At 43.2% G+C, this 20,280-nt stretch overlaps 1 protein-coding gene across 5 annotated transcripts in view; it reads left to right on the top strand.

Moving 5' to 3' along the window:
• Window positions 1-20,280, top strand: part of LOC137324492 (extracellular tyrosine-protein kinase PKDCC-like) — a 122,175-nt gene that overhangs the window by 38,814 nt on the left and 63,081 nt on the right. Inside the window, exons 6-7 of one of the 5 annotated variants that reach the window (XR_010963639.1) lie at window positions 1,000-1,136; window positions 7,688-7,771. The exons of 1 other annotated variant lie outside the window; for it this stretch is intronic. Coding sequence is in view for 2 of the 4 variants with exons in the window: in XM_067988824.1 (XP_067844925.1) it covers window positions 7,688-7,861; window positions 9,539-9,624 (260 nt within the window). In the remaining 2 variants the exon portion in view is untranslated. Of the gene's footprint in view, window positions 1-999; window positions 1,137-3,248; window positions 3,583-7,687; window positions 7,862-9,538; window positions 10,457-20,280 lie in introns of those variants that run through there. 3 more of the 5 variants (XR_010963640.1, XM_067988824.1, XM_067988825.1) reach the window with 3 other exon arrangements.

Here is a 20,280-nt window from a genome sequence, read left to right as displayed (position 1 = left end):
GTTCAGAGACAGCTGGGGAGTTGAGAGACAGGACACTTTTTTTTTCCTTGAAGCACATAGAATAGAGGGAGTTCATGGAGGGAAGCGAGACTGAATGGCAGCCAAGGGTGCAGTGCAGGGCAGGCCAGAGGAACTGGGCAAGAATCAAACCGACATGCTTCATGTATTCCTTTCTTAGAATCCCATCAAGAAACCTTTTTTGTCAAACAGAGCAAGAAAAGTTTTGTTAATTAAAAGCCTCTGCACCATTCATGTTCAGCGAGAAGAAAAGCAAAATAGTTTTGCGTTTCTGATTTGGGGGGAGGGGCAGAAGACTGCAGTCCAGCTCGAACAGCAACAATCAAACTCAGTGTTTGGGATTTGATGAAGAAATAGTTCAGTTGAATGGATGCTACTTATTAAAAGCTGCATTCTTTCTGTGAGAACTGAATAGAATAGAGACATCCACTTCACAGGGTAATGGATATTGAATTTGCTGAACCAAATTTATCTGCAACATCTTTTTCAGAAGTATGTCGGCTTTCTGTAGATTTAATAGATAGAGCTTTGTGCAGTGAATCACAAAGGAACTTTTGAAGTTACAGTTGATGCCATGTTCTTAGTTTGTTATTTTGAGATGGTCGAAAGGCCCAAAGACAGATCTTCCTATATGTTTGTAAATAATTAAAAAGTCAATGTTTAGACATTTAACTACTTGACTGCATTAAACTTGTCATATTGTTCCTTTTAAAAGAAAACAATTAGTTGCGTGCTCTTGAGAAACTTGCTTTCAATCTGTTGCTTGTTTTAAAAAGCAGCACCTGGTTGTAGAGCAATTGAAAGTCCAAAGAAATAAATGCATTAAATGCTGAAAGTACACAGCAGGTCAATCAGCATCTGAAAAAGAAAAGGCAGATTAATGTTTTGGTCTCATGGTGTATTCCCAGCATTTTCTATTTTTATTTCATAAGATTTCCACCATTCAGGGTTTTTCATTTTATCTCTGAAAATGTCGTGCAGATTCTTGTCGCTGTCCTGGGAATGCAGGATCAATGACCCTGTAGTGTGGAGATGGCAGACTGAAATGCAGGTCTTAGGTTTCGTGCAAGAGTGACCAGGGGCAGGGGTTGAAGAAAGAGTGATTTCTTTCCGTTCCTGTAAGTAACTGCCTAGCCTCTGCCTGACCCCTCCTTCCATTGGTATGACCCAGATATAAACTCACTGCCAGAAATAACACGATGCCTGAGCGCAAGTCCATAGCATGCTGTGTTATGCCTTTAAAGCACTGTGCCACCATGCTGCCTGTAAATAAGATGCATGTAAAAGAAAAGAAGCTGAGTTTCACTGTGCTGCATCATGGATGCTGAACTAACTTAGTGAAGTAAAAGAGCTTGAGATCAGGCTGCTGTTATTCCTAATACCAGAAGGGGATGCATTACCATGTTAATGTATCATGTGAATACTTTACCATGTTTGTATACCAAAGATACAATGGTGCATAAAATATAAACCACTTGAGGTGCTCCCCCAATGGCTTACTGCATAGGTGCATCACCTGACGTGATATTGAGCCACACAAATTAGGAAGGTCCCAGGTCTAATACTTGGTCTGTTGATCACAGCCTCGGTGATGGTACAGTTGTTACAATTATACTCAGCATCCCTGTGTTAGATGGGGCTAAAGTCAACCAGGGTTTACAGTTCTGGTTGCTAACCAGTTACTTCTGCTAGAAAGTGGACATCTGTGGACATTGGGTGAGATCAGGCTCAAGAGAATCTGTGAGGAAGTATAGTCTGCTCATACTCACTGTCAAGGTCTGCACATGAAAAATGCTCACTTGAGCAAGATACTGGTGTGCTGTGTAATCTTATCCCAGCAAGAGTCACTGCCTTCAGGAAAAGAGCGGCAAATTAGGAAAGAAAATGGAGAAACCACACTGCCAAGCAAAAGTTGTGCCAAAACAGATCTATATATTATTTTTACATAGCCGTCAAACACTGAGTTTTCAAGGCAGGGTGCAGTGACTTTTCCAGAAACTGAACCTTCACAAGAACGCCATAGGTGGCAAACAGTCGATTAACTATTTTTTATAAAAAGGGAAATACATTTTTTATGAAGATCAGCGGTCAAGTGGTTAACTGCTCTTTTTTTTAAGTCAAACTTTAAAAGATCATCTTTTAATACTTTGAGTCCCACTTAACTGCATTGTACTGACAGTACAAAACATCTGTTTGCAAATGACTAATGTGACTGGCCCGGTCCCACGGCTGTAAATCTATTAGTTGTCCATTCAAGTTGCACGTGGCAAGTAAGTACTGCTTTGCCAAAGAACGTGCTTCACTGAATACTGAAAGGAAGAATTTGTAGAGCTGGACAGGCTGCAGCCAGACTTTTTTTTTTAACACGCTTTAAAATCACCATAATATATCAATTCATCTGTTTACAATTAGCCCACTATGCTGTGTGTCTCTCTGCAGTCCAAATTATTTGGAAGAAGAATCCAGTTACAATCAGACCTAGCAACTTTCCCACATTCGGCAGAAGTCTCACGTGTGAGATTGCGATCTCCTGCCCTCCTGTTTCAGGATCGTGCTCTCATGTCCATGTACAGACCGTGCCAGTATATCCCAGTGTTTTTCTTGCTCTCCAGTGAGCGAAAGCAACAGAAAACATTCACAAATCCCACTGCCAGATGGGCTGAGTAGAGAGAGAAAAGAGTAGGAAAGAAAAAGATAGGATAAAAGATTGCATTAATGCCATTTGACAGTCTCCTGTAGCATGTGTGACAGATGCAGCTTACTGCTTTTAGCCATGTATGTGTTTCTAGATGCCTCTTAATGCCTCAGATATGTGGCTCACATCTGAAAATCTCCAACTTACCATTTGTATAATTTTGGCAGTGGCAGTTTTGTTTGGCATGAAAACACTGTCCAAACTCAAACATGAAAAAAATGGCCACTTGGGTAAAATATTAGATGCCTGCTCGCAACCTGTGGAACTGTAATCATATTAGAGAGTGCACTGAGAAGAGGGAGAAAATTAGAGATGAAAATGGATCACCGCAAAAAGATACGATTAACCTAGGGATTTTGTGACGAGTAAGCTTACTGTGGGCTGTACTCTAGTTCCTGTGTAAGAGAATTCAGCAATTCTTATTGCCCTAAGGTTGCTTGTAATCTCAAGTTCATGTGCAAAAGTTAAGATAATTAGACTGAAAATTGATTTACAGAAAATGTTTACTGTAAATTTTTGGGTTTTTTTTTGTCAGGTAAGGATACAAGCGATATGGAACTAAGGCAGTTAAATGGCGTTAAGATACAGATCAACCATGATCTAAATGAATCGTGGAGCAGGCTCGAGGGGCTGAATGGCCTACTTCTGTTCCTGTGTTCCTATATCCCGAAATGCTGCTCTCTTCTCTAGAAACAGATAAACAAAGAAACTTCAATAAAATTCAGTGAGTGATAAAGACAAGGCAATTAACATTTTTTAAAATCAATATCAGTCTACTTGCCTGGACCAGGCTGCCAAACTCACAGACGCATAGGTTATAGCAGGTAATTACAGATATGTAATCTTTCCATGTCCTGACCTGTGATATTATGAAACTGTTTGATGGTAGATCAGAATCACATGCAAGAATGTCCCATAATTATATTTAAATTGGAAATAATAGGCCAAGGTAAAAAATACTTCTATATTTGTAATTATTTGTTGCATTTCATCTTAGCATTCTGACTTTGTATCAGATTAGCAAAAGCACTATACTGAGATAAAAGCAGCATTCCTTAAAAGTGTGTTTGAACTAAAATCTCATTTATGTGTTCCATTAGAAATGTTATGTCATACTTCAGTAGTCCTACAAAAACTGCAGGCCGAAGCCTATGCCATGTCATGAAAATGGGACATATCCAGGCCTCTGCTCCAGTCCTGACAGGGGCAGGAGTTCGCCAGTTAATCTAGGAATCTTTGAAAATAAAGGCAGGCGAAAATCTACCATTGCTCCCTATGCAGCAGACAAAATGGAACTTTCAGCATCGAAAGATATATCTACCTGTAATCTGAATACAGCTTTTCTGCTTTTCAGCACAAACAGATTGTTACTTGCAGGTACAAAGTCAATGTGGTCAGTGCCAAGGACTAAGACTACATTGTTCACAAAAAAGCTGCTTCTATCTTAGAAATCGTAGGCATGCTGGTGTTAAAATAATGTTGATTGGAAATCTAGCGCATTATTTCCTTGAAGAAAATAATCTTGATTCAGCGATACACACCCGGATTTTGAGTAATTTACATCTTGAAAGCTATCACTGAGAAATTCTTCTGGGATTCTCCCAATTGCCTGCTGTAACTTCGGTGAAGGATCGGTGGAAACCACAGATAGACGCATAGATGTGGGATCGGATTTTAACCCTACTCTGGGCGGGTAAGCAGTTAAAATCCACCCTGTGGTTTACCTGTCGATGCCTCATCCGGATCGCTCCATTGCCGATTTTTACCGGCACTTCTGGACATGCAACTAAGCCGCTCACCCAAAACCAGCGGGCTACTTCTTTAATTATGCAGATCGGGGTCTGATTATGTCATTGGGCCCTGACTGCAATTTCTCCTGAGCAGGAAAGCTGCTATGGGACCGGAAGCATACGGGGTCATTCGAGGTAATGTTTTTACTTTCCTTTGTGAAGCTAAGAGAAGCAGGAGTGCTCCTCTAGGCCCCACGAGGAAAGTTAAGGCCTCCCCTGCCTTGGACTCCCCCCTTTCCTATTGCAAGACACTCCCAGAAGCCCTGTCATCACATTTGCCTGAGGGCTAGCGGGTGGCCACGGTCGCCTTATTTTCTTCAGGCTGGCAGCCGCTTCTCGCCCAATTCCTGCCCAGTAAGTTGGCTGGTGACATGTTAATGATGCGGTTAAAATCGCTGTGGCCTCATTCTACCATGGGCAGGTACGAAATTATCTTGCCAGCACAGTTTCCTGCCTGACATCTGCTGCGAGTTAATATCCACCCCGGAGATTCTGCCAATCTTCCGCTGCAGTTATGGCGGCCGATCGGAAGAACCCCCAAAGAAGTTCCCAGCGAATGTGTTTACTTGCTAGTTTTCTTTTTGTTCGGTATTTAATTCACAAATGCTGAGATTTGATGCACAAAAACAATGTGTTGCTGCAATTGTATTGAATTGCATCCAGTATTTGAAACAAGCATGGAGAAAATCGGCTCATTTTGCTAAATTTTCCATTATTGGCACTGTTTAGACTGGTTAGCTTATTTGCATAGCTTCAGCTCAGATTTGGATGGATTTAGGGACCACAGTAAAGTTGGGAATGGAAAATTGCGTGTAACTGAAATTTAGAGAGATAGAGTAATTAAAGGGACAATTTCTGTAAGCTTTTGGAGTGCCTTAACAGGCATCTCAGCCCATGAATAGTCTTTGCTAAGATTGAATGGGCAGAGGACCAAAAAGAAACAGGCAGAAATGAAGGGAAAGGAGAATGACATCGCAGGCACGAGTCTGCAGGCAAGTGATGGAACAGTACCCGACCCCGTTTGATGACTGCTGAAGTGGAGGTGATGTTCATGAGGTGGATGCGAGGAGGTTTGCACTCTGTGCCACTTCACAGCACCATTTTTAATTTTCTTTGGTTCTTGGTAAGGCCACATTTGCTGCCTGTCACTGAGAAGTGGTGGTTGCCACTGCAGGGGTCATTCAGAGTCAATTATCCCCATAGATCACCATTACAGCTTGCCTGCAAGGAGATGGAGTCACGTTTCAGGCCATAATTGACCACTACAGCCACTGGATGTGCCAGCCCATTTCTGCTTGGTCACTGTAGGTATCTTTATAGCAGAGGGCACAGCTCTGCATCTGGGTCTTTGATGACTTGGATCCTGTGAAGACAGGTCCCCGTGATCATTATCTAGGCTAACACTCCAGTGCAGCACCGAGGGAGTGCTGCACTGTTGGCGATGCCGTCTTTCCAATGAAATGTTAAACCGAGGCCCTGACTGCCTTCTCAGGTGGACATAAAAGATCTTATGGCATTATTTTGAAGAAGAGCAGGGGAGTTCTCCCTGGTGTCCTGGCAAATATTTATCCTTCAACCAACATAACCTTGCTGTGCACAAATTGGCTTCTGCATTTCCTACATTACAACAGTAACTATACTTCAAAAGTATTCAATTGGCTGTAAAGTGCTTTGGGAATCCTGAGGTCGTGAAAGGCGCTATATAAAATGCAAGTCTTTCTTTCTTTCTTTCATCATTGGTGTGCCAGGACTTGCAGAAATGGTTGGTAGCAATTGGCGAGTACAGCTAACCATGGTACACTGACTGTTGTTCACAATGGTACAGTTTCTTTCAGTCAGTACCAATTAAAACATGACAAACTGTGGAAGGATCCATCGGAACGGTTAGTCAGGCATTCACGTATCTTAGTAATGCTACCTGGTCTGCCGTCCCAGCTTCCTTTGGGAATAGGAGTCTCTGCATGTACTATAGTCTGCCAAGGAGAAGTATGTTCACTTCCGTCTGCAGATGCGGGGGTGCGGGTATCAGCAGTTGGCCTAAACTGCCTGGCATCCTTCCAGGTGCTCTTCTTCTAAACACGCCTGACAAAATAATTCCCATTGGGAAAGATATTGGTGCCAGTAATGGTCCTGGGGAAATAATGTGCTACAATTGGCACAAAGGCTCATGAAACATACATGGAAGTAGGGGGAAAAGATGGGGGGAGAAAGGTTCAGAAATGGCTAAAATACACTTACCTTAATATTACTGTATCCTTTCTATGTCCTTCTATTTACTTACCCTTGTCTAGCAACCCTGGATGCTCACTTCACATTGGCCTGATCTACATCTGCTGTCCCACATGTCAGAATGGTGGGAAGTGGTGGGAACGCTGGACATTCTGAGCCCTAAATTAATATTTAAATGAAGTGCCTGCAGGTTTGAGGTCAGCACTTCCACCATTGCTGATTCTGACCCTTGGAAAATACATCGGACGCAAAGTGGATGGAATTCCAGTGGCATGTAACTCCTGCCCATTTCCCACTTCCGATCATCTGATATATGCTACATCAGGCTGCTGGTAGTGGAAAATCCAAGCCTTTAGTTCTTATACCAGGTATAGGATTGGGCCCTGGTCAGGTCTCAGATTGTGTCTGAATTCCACAATACATAAAAGTGAATTTAATGTATTCTCACTGGTAAAATATTTATTCCCTATTTGTTGATGGTGGAATGATAACTGGACCATTTGATCACTGATTTAATTTGGTTGTTCTAGCAAGTTCCACTTTTCTGTACTTTGCAATTTTGCCAGGCCACCCAGCTCTCCCACTGGTTATGGGAGTATCAGGTAGGAGATAGTGATCTCCTAGGGATTGCCAACTCTTGGGCGTGTGCACCGCACTGGTGATTTACTGCATTTTTCTTGCTGGAGAGCACAAGAAAGCAAGAGATTGTTGTGGAGGCGAGAGGATCCCAGCATTTATAGCAATAGAGAAAAAAAGAGAGACCGAGAAAGAAGAAAAGAAAGGAAGGGAGGAGAAAGTTAATTCATCTTCATGATGTGATGGATGCAGCTTGTTTGATGAATTCAGCGTGAGTGTATATCGAATGTACGCTGTTCATGGTTGAAAATCAGGATTTGCTCCACCAGTTCAATCGGTTTGGTTCATATTAACCTCATTTATTGTCCTTGGTTTGCAGAATACAAGCAATTGGCCGATGTTGCTGTGCCAGATGAGAACTATAGGTGTTGGCCATCTTACCATCATGAGGGTTGCCTGCTGTCCGTCTACAACCTCAATGAGGCCATGGAGATCTGTGATAATCATTCCCAGTGCCATGCCTTTGTTCTAACCAATCAGACAACTTGGACAGGTGAGCCTTATTCTAGTCCTGACAAAATCTAATCCAATATCGTGACAATGGATGGGTGCAAAACTTGCCATATTGGAGCAAGTTTAGTGAGAACCTTGGCCTGGTCAGACAAGGTGTACCTCTCTAACAACTGACAATTATCGGTATCACATGGGGGTCCGGGCTGTGATTGTGAGCTGGACCGTTGAAGAAAAAGGCCAATTTAACATTTATTTTTAAAGTGTGCCATTTACAAAGAGGGCCCATTGGGACACCTCTTTTGGTTCCGGGGGCAGTGACCCATCAACCCCTATCCCCAGCCAGGCAACCTACGGCCGGATCTTCCAGCCTCTTTGGCAGGCAGGCATTCCAGCTACATCCTTTGTGGCACAGATGTCTGCCATTGGGATATATATTTCTGACTCCTAAAAGACTTCCAGGAATGGCAGCAGAAATTCCCGGCAGGCGCATCTCGCCAGATATGCCGAGGATTTTCATGACTTTCTTGTACTCTGGAAGGGATGCGAAGAGACTCCGAGTGGGTGAAAACCTTGGCTATGTTGGGTACAGCGTTGTGAGAACATTGGCCAAAAGATCCAAGAGCTGTGTCAAATGTCTCCTCATAACTAGGGTAACTGGCTTATGAAGACTAGATAAGTCAAAGTTAGTTTTTTATTATCTGAGATTCCAGATCTTTACCAGTGTTTTCTATTCTATTTGTCTTTCTGTAAAAAAGAAAAAGCAGTGACCTTGCTCATAACCTTCCTCAGTCATTCAAAACGCAAGGTAAACTCTACCACAGCAAGTCTCAGGGGGAGCTCATTTCATGCATTTCCAGGTCTATTTGTCACACTGATCTGGTTTTCTTTCATTTAAATGTGAAAGCACACAGCATCATGGCAATCTTAATTTAAGGCATGTTTCCATCAGTGTAATAACAATATTTAGAGTACTCGAGGAATCTCAGAATGAGAGTAAACATTCTGCCAGATTGTAGAGCATCCAAATACAAACAAGATCCTGCAGTTTTGAGAGATTTTTTTAAAAAAATGTTTGTACACACGCTTGAGGAAGATCTTAAATTATAAATTAAAGGATTGCTTTAAGAAATGTTGAAAATAAAGTCTGCTGAAGTAAACAGAGAATTCCTAAAGAAAAAGTGCTGTGCAGTATGATTGGGTTACATAGAGGATAGGGAGGGAGTTTGGTGAAAAAAGTCACAGTAAGTCACAACGTGCATTCCAAGGGTGAACTGGATGAACCACTCATCTATTTTTCTGTGTCATATCATGGTGCACGCACCAACGATCACTGGCAGCACAGACGAGGATCAAGTCCAGCTGTTGGAGAATGTGAGTGGGAGCTCAGCTCAGCTTGTATGAGGTCAGAGTGTGAAAACACCAGGCACTGATGAAATCTGCAAATGACACTTTACTGAAAGATGGCTTTAATTACTTCTATGAGCTGCAGAAGGACAAGCAGTGTAGCAGCAACTGTAATGGGTGCCTATCTGTCAGCATAATATTCTGCTTCTGTAATTTAACAGTAAGCTTTGAAAAAAAAAGTCCCATTTAATTAAAGCATACCGTTGAAGGAAACTCATCATTTGACATTATCTTGACTATCATTATTGAAACAAGTTTGAGTGAAGTTATGACCAGATCCCAGTTTACTGTATTATTTCTCTTCCATTCGCAGGGCGACATCTTGTCTTCTTCAAAACCAGTTCAAATCGTATTGTGCCCGACATGGAGAAGATAACATTCGTGAAAGTGACAGACTGAGTACTGGATGAGCTTTTTGACACTGAAGAACACGGACTATCCTGGCAGGGAAAAAAAAGCAAGGCCCATTGTGGGCTGAAGTGCTCCTGCACTTCTGCTTTTTTAAAATTTCTCTGCTGGAGTGCCATGTGATAAGACGAAAGGGAGGTGATCAGGATCACCGAGAATGCTGACGACAAATGTGCAATACTATGAGGGTGGGGAAAGAGAACAAAAAAATAACAATCCAAATGTATATGTGACTTCCTAATGTAAGGTCACAGTTGCTTTGTTTAGACTTTATTCAGTCTGGAAATCTCCTCCACTTCTCTTGTCACTAAGCAAGCAGAAAAACCGTCTCAGGATGCAGAGTGAAATAAGCCAAACCATAAGTCATTGGTTGGAGTAGATGAAGAGGACATTTTGAAAATGTCAATCTGTTAACAAAGCTGACAGTTTGCCCTATGAGATATTATACAGATATTAATTAAGTGGCACTGAGCTCCTGGCATTTTCAGTCTTGGAATGGAACAGAGGTGTTCTTGCTTTACTTGCCCCCATTTTTATTTCCTGGTATTGTCTTTCCCTCCCCTATAGTACATGCTATGCACCCACTTGCTGCAAAGACTTGGGGCATGATTTTATCAGGGAGTTGGGAAGTGGGGGTGGGGGGGATGGAATTCTTGACGGGAAACCCGGAAGTACTGGTTTCCCGAACGTCATTATGATTTTGATGTAAGAACATTTTTTTTTGTGTACATTTCCCGCCCAGCAGGCTGGCCTGATTGACAGGCTGGTTTCAGTTGGATGGGAGAGCAGCCAGGGAGAGGATGTGAAAAGCTAAGTGTTAGATGGGGGTTGGGGGTGGGGGGGTTATTGGGGGTCACCGGGGGGCTCAGTTATCGGGGGTCACCGGGGGGTCTGTCATTGGGGAGGGGGTGGGGGGGCCGCTGCAGGTAGGCTTATTGGGCCTGGAGGAAACACTCCTGCTCCTCCTGGCCCACAAGCTGTGCTATAAATGCACTTACCTGCAGTTTTGGGACTTCTCGCCTCCTCTCATGTGGGAAGAAGGAGAAGGCCGGGGAATCCTGGCCCCCAGGGGCTAAAATCAAAAAATCTGTGAAAATGGAGGCCCGCAGCCTCCATGAAAGCTTTTACTGACGGATCCACCTCCAAAGAGTGGGTTGGTCGCCCACCCCTTATCCCGCCTCCGTGAAAACCGGAAATGGGTGGATTGGGTGCGGGTTTTCGATTTTTAACATTTTTACTGCCCCCCTCCCCCCTCCGCACGCAACCCGCCCATTTTTCCCATTTAAAATCATGCCCTTGTTCTCAGGTCCCCACTGATGCTGTTCCTAATAGCTGATAGGGCAATGTATGTAGGCAAAGCAAACTCCATTGCAAATTTTTCCTCCATCTCCCAGAATCTCAGGGAATCTCAGGTTTGAAACCTATCCCTTGAAGTTAGGCCTTTTGAATTTTAACATGTTCAGATGAAATTTCTTTTTCTGTTATTTTAACTGAAACATTATTCTGTTTGTTTTGATACACCTTGTGCCTAATTCCAAAGCACTAACTTCTACCATTCACTTACACTAAACTGCTACCTAATGACAAGTCATATTATTTTGACAGTACTAATGTTTATCGGTTCAGTGCCGTTCAGTAACATTGAAGCAGAAAAGGAGAACCTAAGAACACAAGAAAATCGAAGCATAACCCGTACACCAAGAGCACAGCCACAATTGCCAACCGATCAGGTGGATTTTTAAATTAATGTTTTGTGATCGACAAAGTTTGTCTTGCTAATTTGCTTTCAATGAAAGTATTATTGTTGCAGTGACATCCGTCATGATCCTTTCTGGCTCTAAGGGGTAATTTTCCAACTTTGCCTTTCCATGAGGGAGCTTCGCCCATCGGAAGCTCATATTGGAAATTGGGGTGTGCAATGTGCACAACTTTCCGATTATTATTTTTTAAGTCATCGTAAAAATCATGCCTGAATTTCCAATATGTGCTGTCGATGGACAAGGCTTTCTACTGAAAGCATAACGTCAGAAAATCACCTCTTTGATATTTTAAAAAAATGTGATAAACATATTTTTTAGTAAACATTTATTTATTTTTTGTATTAAAAAAGCATTAAAATTGATGAAGTGAATATCCAGTCAGTCGTGTATTTTATTGGGTGCCAGTGTGGGTTCCTGTATGAGTATTGTGGTGTGGGACCTCTCAGAGTCAGAGATTATGCTTCTCAACAGTTTCTATATTCTCCAGTTAGGGTAGAATATGTTAGTGTGGTCTGAGAGCCACATCTCGATAGTTGGGATGGTTTGCTTGGTGTGGGAGCCACAGCTAGGTGGGGGTGGGGGCAGAGCGGGGGAGTGGCGGGGAGGAGGTTACTTGGTGCACTGTGGGTACTACGTAGTCACACAGTGGGGAAGTTGCTTGGTGTAGCGTTGGTACCATCTACATAGACAATGGGTGATGACGTGGTGTAGTGTTGGTACAATGTAGTGGCATTTGCACTCCATCCCTGCAATTTGAAACATCACAAATTGCCACCTGTGCTCTGTGAGAGTTGCTTGGTGTGCTGTAGGTGTAGCTGGGACTGATGTAGGTGGTTGCATGGGGTGTTATGGGTCCTGTGTAACTGGGGATTTGGTGGGGTGGGGGAGGTTGCACTGTGTGTTGTGGGTCCCATGTAACTGGGATTATGGGGGTTTCATAGTGTGTTGTCGGTCCCGTGTAGCTGGGTTTGGCCGGGGGTGGGGGGAGTGGTTGGGGGTTGCACAGTGTGCTGTGGGTCCCATAAAGTTGAAGTGTGACAGACTTGTTCAGCCTGGCAATCACAGAACCGGGCCTGCAAAAGATGTTCTTTGTGCGGTGAAGGCTGTGTGTAGCTGGGACAAAATGATTTTTGATTACGCACTTGATTAGACCAGAACCCAGCACAGTCCATCAAAGCCTCTTAAAATATGGGGGAGGGGAGAGAAGCCGAGTTCTAGCCTCCCAAGCTGCTCGCTGTAACAGATAAATTTGTAAGACAAATAATGTGGTTAAACCAGTTAACAGATGGACAGTGCTTCAGATTAAAGAAATGTCCGTGTTGAACGGGGCAGGTGTGATGGATTGCTTGTTACTCTATCCTCACTGTGAGGTTCAAACAGGCTGACCTGCCCTTTTGCCTTTTCAAATACATCCACTCACTCTACTTCAGACCTGAGAAGCTCTAACCCTGCTCTGAAAGAAGATCCAGGGGTCTGCTGAATGGCTGACCCGGAGCACAAGATAAACAAATCTGAAAAAAAGAGCAGCTGAACGATATTTACTCTGTACAAGACCAGCAGCCATTGATGAAAAGTGACTGTAGGACAATGAGATGACTAGGAAAAGGAACACAGAATGGATCATTATATATGTCCTCAAACTTCTGGATGCTACTGGTATTTTTGATACATAGCCCACATTAGCATCTTTGCCCTGTGTATGGCAATTTGTGATTGTTGAAAACTTTTTTTTAAATTGCAGTGACGTTGGAGTGCAAATGCCCATTTTACTAATACGGGTTGGGGGTGGATATTTGGCAACTCAAGCTTTGTATGGACGAGGGTGGGGGTGGGGGCCGGGGTTGTTGAATTTAAGGTGATGAGGGGAGAGTAGCACGTGCACGCTCGTTCATCAAAATGTTTAATATTTAAACCCCTCCCCCCCCAACTTCTCTTCTGAAGACACTTTTTCTGGGATACAGTTCCACAAGGGACAAGGGGCTTTCCAGTATCTCAATGAAGTGGCTACTCTTCACATGGGAGTGGAAATATTGAGTTTTGGAGGCTCTTTCTTCCACAGGGGTATTTTATGATGTGGAGATGCCGGTGATGGACTGGGGTTGACAATTGTAAACAATTTTACAACACCAAGTTATAGTCCAGCAATTTTATTTTAAATTCACAAGCTTTCGGAGGCTTCCCCCTTCGTCATTTTCACATCGTTCACCTGACGAAGGGGGAAGCCTCCGAAAGCTTGTGAATTTAAAATAAAATTGCTGGACTATAACTTGGTGTTGTAAAATTGTTTACAAAGGGGTATTTTAGGCTAGCCAGATTTTGCACTCAGCCTGGATTTTCTGCCAAGTATTGCCCGATTTTTGTTCCGTACTCGGGTGGATGGGGAATCAAGCAAGGACCCATTACACCAGACCCTTGTCCATCTTTGCTCTCACTCAAGTTTGCACTGTAATTTCCAGCATGTAAATAAAGTGGTAACGACATGCTGACATCATGCAGCCCATTTTTCATTATTTCTACCACATTTGATCTCAGCAGTGATCATGACTATGAAACAAAGGTCATAGAAACATAGAAAATAGGAGCAGGAGTAGACTGTTTGGCCCTTCGAGCCTGCTCCGCCATTCAATATGATCATGGCTGATCCTCTATCTCAATTACATATTCCCGCGCTCTCCCCATACCCCTTGATGCCTTTTGTGTCTAGAAATCTATCTAGCTCCATCTTAAATATATTCAGTGACTTGGCCTCAACAGCCTTCTGTGGTAGAGGATTCCACAGGTTCACCACCCTCTGAGTGAAGAAATTTCTCCTCATCTCAGTGCTAAATGTCCTACCCTGTATCCTGAGACTATGACCCCTCGTTCCGGACTCCCCAGTCAGGGGAAACATCCTCCCTGCATCCAGTCTGTCTAGCCCTGTCAGAATTTTACATGTTTCAATGAGATCCCCTCTTGAGTGAATACAGGTCACTGGGCAATGAGGAAAAAGGCCCAAGTTATTTTAAGGAGCCAAGCTCAGATATTTGAAAGTTTTACAAAATCTTTTCTTCATCATTTTTTCTTGCTCCCCCCAACCACTTTGCAAACTACATTTCTATCATTTGCTGTGGGGCTGTAATTCGTGCCCCCATCCCATCCCCACAAACAATGGGTTTCTCTTTGGGCAGACCTTTTCTTCCTTAAGAAAGAGGAGGAGCAACATAGGGAGGCCAGGCTGGTGATGCTCCAGTGGGGACACACAGCACCTACCCACTGGAACCCTCACACCAAAGGATACAGCAGAGGCACTCCTACCTGCATTTGTCCCAGGAGCAATTTAAGATGATTGGCAAAAGAACCAGAGGCGAGATGAGAAGAAATTTTTTGATGTAGCAAGTTGTTATGATCTGGAATGCACTGCCTTAAAGGGTGGTGGAAGCAGATTCAATAACAACTTTCAAAAGGGAATTGGATAAATATTTGAAGGGGAAATATTTGCAGGGCTATGGGGAAAGGGCAGGGGAGTGGGACTAATTGGATGGCTCTTTCAAGGAGCTGGCACAGGCACGATGGGCCAAATGGACTCCTTCTGTATCATTCCATGATTCTATGAGCAGGAACAGTAGGCCAAAGAGGTTGTGGAGGATAACCTTTTGTCACCTAAAAAGCACATTCATGCCACACTGATACAGGAGACCTCCTCTTCGCTACCACATCTGGCCACTACATCAACAGCCCTGTCTACATCTTCCCCTTCCCAACATTGACATTCCCTCACCCACAGAAGTTTCCATGCATGCTGCAAATCACACAGCTCCCATTCATTCCACCAGATAAAAGCAACTTTTAAACCTTACCAAGAACAATGTCTGCACACACAACACAGCCATAGTTTTAATGTGCCCCTAGTGCTTCTTTATCACCATGCTTCTCCTTGGTGCCAGTGTGAACTCTTAAACATAACCTTGTCTTCTCTTAGGTGCTGCATGAGTGGTAGCAGTCTGGGAAATGGCTAGCTGTATGAGCATCTTGGGACTGAGATGGCCGCTGTCTCATTGCAAGTTGGACTTGCACCTCTTGTATGGCTGTATTGCCAGCCTGGCCATTTCAGGCACATGTGTAGGTATTGGAGGGGGCTAGTTGCTGCAATCATGAGAGAAAGCAACATCATCTATGCTAATTTCTGCCACACTATTAGTACTGTTCAGTGTCTCTACGTGGCCACTTATCTGTGGAAAAGAAGGCCTAATAGTATCAAAGAGATCAGTGAAGTCAGATACCTGTCTGTATTCCAGTGTTAATCACTCTGAAGCCAGACAGTCCTCTCCAGTCTGATGCCCCAAGCCTCTATGACAACCGTCTGAGCATCCATGGAGCAAGCACTAACTACCCATCGGGTCTCTGTTTTGGAGATCTTCAGTGCAGATCTGGATGAAACAACCACACATTCCAAAGCCATCCATCACTGTACTACACATGCAGGTAGTGGACTCCTCCACTTGCTCCACACTGGAATGTTTCCCAGTGCTTGCATGTATGCTTGAAAATCTGCAACCATCCTTCTTTTAAAAGCAGGACCTATGAGAATTGGTTCTTCAATCGAGGGAAAACATTCCAGTCAGCAATATCTTCCTCCTTATCTTCCACCCCCAGCTGCTCCTGGTCATTCGTGCTCTGCGTTTTATCCAATATAATCTCCTCCGGCTCACTCTCTTACTGCCCAGAATGAATGTCTCAGGGCTGGTACTTGAAAGGGAGTGAGTGATGACACATACTCTGAAATGCTAACAGGGCCAGATGCAGAGGGGCCTGGTTCATCATCTTCAGTTTCTTCTTGTTCAGACACAAGGAAGAAAAGAGATTAGAAAGAGTTGCTGAGGAGCAGAATTCAAATCACTCTTTCAGTAAAGGGAGTAACACAAGGGTTGTGTGAAATTATTTAATGACAGGTAATGCTCAATACAATAGAATGAGAAAGAAGAGAAGCAGAATATTATGACAAATCTGCAGCTGGCACTTGCCTTGCTACTTCTCCATCTTTGACTCCCACTATGGCCTCCCTCCCCAGGACCTCCAATGCTTTCTCTTTGTTGGGATGTGTAGGCAGAAGTTTAGTGGTTCACTGCCTGTCACCAATCTTTGTCAACTGTTAAGAGCTGTTTTCTTCTTTAGGGATATAAGGAGCAGCACATTACCTCATGGACAATGATGGTATGCCATTCAAGAACTTTAACACAGTTGCAAAGAATGCTCAATTCAGTGTATTCTTGGAAGGTGTAGCTGGTTCCTTTTATCTTGCCACACCTAACAAGGTCATTAAGTTCTTTCTGGCACTAAGTTGCCACAGAGTTTTGGAGATGGCACTGACTCACCTGGCCACCTCCTTCCCCTGTTACTTTGCTGCTCTACTTGTGGGCTTGTGCCTCTGGGTGCTAAACAATACCTTCCATCTCTACCTGACTTTGTGGAAAAGCACTTCCACAGACTCATTGGTGAACCTGGCAACCTCAAAGTCTAATTTAAATAACAGGGTGCTTGTTACCATTATTCAAATTAGGCTGACTTCAGAAACTTCGACAGGGTGAGCCTACCTCTCAGTGAGCAGGTGCAAATCAAACTCCAACATCTTCCTGCTCTGTTTTTTACTGATGTAAAAAATCTAGACTTCAATGTCCACACATGTACTTTCCAAGAAATGTCACTGGATAGCAATCACATGCAGGAATCCTCAATCATTTTTTCCCTCCTTAGCCAAAGGAGCTTTGAAGCTAAATGTAGTGCCCATTTTACTGACCTAAATGAGATCAGTTAACTCAGTACTGACGCAGAATCAAAGCTATTAGTTTTATTGTCTATAAGGCTCAGATTTTTAATAAGAGATCCATTAGTTATCAAAATATAAATAAAAGCACTGTTGTTCCAGGGATTTAAGTAAATGAAATTCCCGTTTGACAGCTAGAGAGCTGAATGGGGAAAAAAGTCAGCCGGCATAGCTTGAATTATTTGTTGTAGGTGTCCATGAGCATAATGTTCTCATAAACTTTCAGCCAAGCTGGATAGATGCCCATCACTAAAGAAAGCTAATGGTTCCATTATGTAATTTGTTGGCAATATTTAATACAGACTTCAATTTATGTTCTCCAACTTGCAGTCATATCTGTCACAAAAATTGATGTTTCCATAATATATTACACATTTATCTCTCTATTAATCACTAGCACAAAATGCTATTACCTGTCTGGCACAAAGTTTTATCTTTGGTTATCAAATCAGGGAACTTGCAGGGTGGAGCCACCCCTCAGACTACCAGCTCATTGAAAATGTAAGCATCTGCTTTCATCTTCTTGCCTTAATCCTCCCGGGATATTCTGGAGTCTTATACATAATTGAGAACATTTAGTAGCAGGCACAAGGCAAATCCAAGAAAAATTCGTTAAAAATTAAAAATCTGCCTGATTCGCTTTCCTGACATTTCTCTTCTCCCCTCTAGACTCTTCCAGGGATACAACTTGGCCATTGTCCACGTGGAAGTCTAAAACCGTAAATGTTGGCAGGTTATGCAACCTTAGAGGGTATCACAGGCAATCATGATCCTGTGCTCACCCAATGTCCACTCGCATGATCATGCAGCAGGGATAGTGATCAGGAGCAGGAACCCTGGGCCAGGGACACAAAGGTCAACGTAATGCCCAAATGAAATCAATTAATTCAGCACAGACTAGCGATCGAACATAAGACCTTCATGATCTGTAAAGGCTGTCTCAATACCATACATGTGACAGATTTATCCACCAGGTTTTTTCTGACTTTATTCCAGAGTTTAAAGGAATTTTTGTAGCAGCTAAATGACAAATGTTTGTGGCTTTTTTCTCTTCCGTACCTGGTGCAAGTATTCTTAGTCCAGCAGCACGATTTATTGGTGAGCCCCAAGATTTGCAGAATTTTTTTAAAATGCCCTGCTTCAGGTGGGAAATGTAAAGTTAGTTTTCTACGTGCTTAATTTTCCAGCTTGAACTGCATACAGTTAAAAAAAACTCCTGCAAATTGCAGGATTCATAAGTAAATCAGGACTTCTGACAATCTGGCATTGGCCTTAATCACCTGTTGATGTAATGTCCCATGTTGGGAAGTTTGGGTTCAAACCATCTTAGTACCACTGCAGGGTACAAGACTTTACAACACTACCATAGTGTTTCAGACCACTAACTGTTATTAAAGAAGGTTGAAAAATATTATTGGGCAAGAATCCATCAAATATTTTTGTGGAAAACTTCATGAGGTTTTTTTTGCAAAAAAAAAATTCAACATATCAGATGTCTCTTTGTAGAAAGAAGAGAAACTGTGGAATGTGCTTGAAGGCTGAGTTGTTGGTTTATGATGTGTGTTGGCCATATTTGTTCTCAGCGATCACTGCAAATTGCTTCTGATAAACTTTTGGCAATTTCAATGGCATAAATGGAAGAAATGCAACATGATCAAGAGTTATAGCAGGAGACACTGTCCTCCACTTTCACACAGTGTCTCACAATTTAAAGAATGAGTTATCGCTGATACTTTTGATTTTGTTCTTAGGGCGTGCGTGACGCTTCGTGAGGCTGCATTTATTGCTCGTCGTTTGCTGCCTTGAGAAGGTGTTGCTGGGCCTTCTGTTTGAACTATTGCTATCCTTCTGCTGATGGCGCTCCCTTAATGGTATTGGGGATTTCAGGATATTGACTCAGCGAGGAAAGACAGTGGTATATTTCCAAGTCAGGATGGAGGGGAACTTGGAAGTGATAATGTTCTCATAATCTTGATGCTTGTCATTTTTGGTGGTAGAAGTTGTGGAGCTGTGGGGTGATGTTAAAGAAAGTTTGGTGAGTTGCTGCAGCGCATCCTGTAGATTATACATATTGCAGCCGCAGTATGCCAGAGTGGAAAGAGTGGATATCCAATCTAGTGGTAGCGGCCCGGATCAAGTAGACTGCTTTATCCTGAATGGTGTTGAGGTTCTTGAGTATTATTGCAGCTGCACCCATCCAGGCGAGTGCTGAGTATTCTATCACACTCCTGCTTTTGCCTTGTAGAAGGTGGAGAGGCTTTTAGGGGCAGGGAGGTGAGCCATTTGTCACCGAGTAGCGAACTTCTGCCCGGCTGTTGTAGCCACATTGTTGATATGACTGATCTAGTTAAGCTTCTGGTCAGTGGTGACCCCCAGGATGTTCATTGTGGGGGATAGGATTAGCTTTGTCCAGATTTTTGTAGATTGGACATGGCTGGGCAATTTTCCACTTTGTCGGATAGATGCTAGCGTCATAGCTGCAATGGATTAGCTTGGATAGGATGGTAGCTAGTTCTGCTGCACAGGTCTTGAGGGTCCATAGTCTTTGCTACGTCAGTGCACTCAGCTGCTCCTTAATGCCACATGGAGTGATCCAATTTGGCTGGACAAAGGCTTCTATGACGGTGGGGACCTCGAGAGGAAGCTGCGTGGATTGGCCACTTTTAACTGAAGATGCTTGTGACTTTTCAACCTTGCCCCTTGCACTCATGCGTTAGGCTCCACCATAGTTGAGAATAGGAGTTTTCATAGAGCCTCCTCCTCCCGTCAATTGCCTAATTGTCCACCACCTGCTATACTCCATTGAACCAAGGTTAGTCTTTCAGCTTGATGGAAATGAGGGATGTGTCAGGCCGGGAGGTTACAGAGGGTAAGATGGGTATAGAGGGATATGGGCCAAGTGCAGGCAATTGGGACTAGCTTAGTGGTATAAACTGGGCGACATGGACATGTTGGGCCGAAGGGCCTGTTTCCATGTTGTAAACTTCTATGATTCTATGATTATGGTGGTATACAATTCTGCTGATAGCCCACAGTGCCACATGGATGCCTAGTTTTTGTCTGCTAGCTCAGTGTTTAGTCTGTCCC

The sequence above is a fragment of the Heptranchias perlo genome, chromosome 8 (assembly GCF_035084215.1).
Source record: "Heptranchias perlo isolate sHepPer1 chromosome 8, sHepPer1.hap1, whole genome shotgun sequence".
In the NCBI taxonomy this organism is placed as follows: Eukaryota; Metazoa; Chordata; class Chondrichthyes; order Hexanchiformes; family Hexanchidae; genus Heptranchias; species Heptranchias perlo.
Note: the sequence above shows the minus strand (reverse complement) of the source record. Positions and strands in the feature narration are given on the sequence as shown.